At 37.2% G+C, this 2,399-nt stretch overlaps 1 protein-coding gene across 1 annotated transcript in view; it reads left to right on the top strand.

Moving 5' to 3' along the window:
* The window catches only part of dlg4b (discs, large homolog 4b (Drosophila)), a 38,267-nt gene that overhangs the window by 12,852 nt on the left and 23,016 nt on the right, over positions 1-2,399 (top strand). Inside the window, exon 5 of the mRNA XM_016565423.1 lies at positions 866-916. Within this exon, the coding sequence (XP_016420909.1) occupies positions 866-916 (51 nt within the window). The remainder of the gene's footprint in view (positions 1-865; positions 917-2,399) is intronic.

Genomic DNA, 2,399 nt, shown 5'->3' with positions numbered 1-2,399 from the left:
CACACACAACACAACACACTTTTATACACACACAAATGAACTGGTGTGGCTGTTACAATATTATTAACTTGAGCCAAAAGACTCAAATAAGAGATTGAAATCAGATTGATTAACCTCTGATAAAGCATTCCTGTTAATTTCTGTCAGATTTTTGCTGATCTCTGATGTTATGTGTACTAAAATGTCTTTCTCTGTTTTCAGGGTTGACTCTAGTAAAATCAATGCAGAAACTGGCATTTCAAACCAACATTTAAAACAAAAGAATCTAAACCTTTACAAAACGTTGTCGTTGAGAATGTCTAAATATAAATCCAAATCCACAACTTAATAAAAATAAGTATTTATGTCTAAAAACAACTAGAGATTTTTAAATATAGATCTATATAGGAATCTAGTGGCTAAACAATGGAATTGCAGATGTTTTTCTTTTTTATTCCCACTAACCTGCTTTCAAAAATTGGATTTTAAAGGCATTGTCTCTATTTTAACACGAATTACTGCCATAATTGAAAAGTAATGTAAAAATATTAGAATTTTTCACAATTATTTTTAATGGCATTAGTACCATAAAATTCTCTCAAAATATAAAAATAAAAATATATAACATTGATTTTACTAAAAAATAAAAAATAAGTTACATTGCAGGTGTTCGGTCACTTTTGACCCACAAATGAGCACCAGACGACTAGCTTCACTTTCAATTCTGCTGTGTTTTAGTGTATAATAAATGATGTTTCTTATTGTTATACTTATTTCATTCCTAACTAAACCACTAACTATCCATCTGCTCTAGTCACGTGACTGAGTTCTAGCTCTAGCTAGCCGCTCGCTGCTGTAACTAGCCTCTGGGTTGTGTGTGTTTCAGCCGGTGTTGCTCCCCAGCGGTCACACACACTACTACGCCACATCTACCCTAGTAAGTGTTCCTCAAACACACACTCATACTAGAACATCTTCTGCTGATTCAGTGGCCTGCTTCTGATTGGCTGTGATGTCATTTCCTGTAGACGCGTCCCAGTACACACACTTGCGGCGTTTGCACTTGATCACTTGTCTACTTACATGACGTATTTCTAGTGGATGTCACGTGTGTGTAAAACGTTTAATTACTCATTTGACACACTACAGCATAGGGTTGTAAACATGCAAGTAGAGTTTTGACAGAACTAGTTAACACTTTTCAATCAGGCCCCATTAGTTAATATTAGTTAATGCATTAATAAACAATGAGAAGTACATTTGCTACAGTACGTTCTGTTTATTATACACGCTGCAGTTTTGTCGTCTGTCGCTTTAAATGCTCAAGCTCTTTAAAGCAGGATGGATTCTGATTGGCTGTCGATGTTTTTATCGTTCATAGGCTGAAAAATTTCGATTTCGAAAAACGATGTCGTTCCTCTGTGTCGTTATCGTTACAGTTGTGATGTACACTCTGCTAATTTTTTTAATTTAGAATGATATCTTTATTGTTATAATCCTGCTCTGAAGTGTGGATTTACTGTGCGTTAAGGGCACTGAGCTAGTCAACAGCTCGAGTTGTGTGTATTGGGACAGAGCCAGAGTTTGTGCGCTTCGTCGCTTTAAATCTGTGACAGACGTTCTGATTTGAGATGGCCCCGCCTCCAAGAGTCAGATTCACCCTCTGATTGGCTACGTTACATGTCCATCAGATGTGACTTTATGCTGGTGGTCAGATGAGTCATGGGCGGAGCTCCAGGTGCTCTCCCTCTGCTGCACTCACACTAGCACACATCACCATGGAGACGGCAGGGATGCTGGTCTCCATAGCAACAGGAACACTTCATCAGAGAGAGAGAGAGAGATAATAAGCCTGTACTGAAGGTTTAGTGTTTGAGCCTGAACTCTACAGAAAGTTCAACACCAATATCAAGCTCACAGGACTGTTCCCTCTGCAGACTGTCATCTTGTTCATTCTCCGGTCGCACTGTAATGATTATTTGTAATACAGATTTTTTTTGTTTGTTGCAGTTTTCAGGTGTGTTTCTATCAGGCAGTAGATCTAAAAAAAAAAAAAATCACTGTTTCTATTCTATTCTTTAATCTACATTAGCGATTCCCGGTGGTTTTGACAGCTGAGTTGATATTTATCAAAAGATACCGTTAACTGATGACGGTTAATGGTCACGTGACATGCAGATAAACAAATACAATATTTAATCTTTTTTAGTACGTTTTATTTTGATTGTTTATATTTTAAAATTATTTATTTTAATTTTAAATCATAGTTTAATTAATTTTTTAGCTTTTCATCCCGTTTTCCATCTACATTATTGTTATTGGCGCCTTTTTCTGTCAGAGACAATCCTGTGAGAGAGCGCGCGCGGGAGTGTGTGTGTGTGTGTGTGTGTAACGGTCGTTCGGCCGCAGGGTGTGTGTGT

The sequence above is a fragment of the Sinocyclocheilus rhinocerous genome, unplaced genomic scaffold (assembly GCF_001515625.1).
Source record: "Sinocyclocheilus rhinocerous isolate Xijiao unplaced genomic scaffold, SAMN03320098_v1.1 scaffold2167, whole genome shotgun sequence".
Classification (NCBI taxonomy): Eukaryota; Metazoa; Chordata; class Actinopteri; order Cypriniformes; family Cyprinidae; genus Sinocyclocheilus; species Sinocyclocheilus rhinocerous.
Note: the sequence above shows the minus strand (reverse complement) of the source record. Positions and strands in the feature narration are given on the sequence as shown.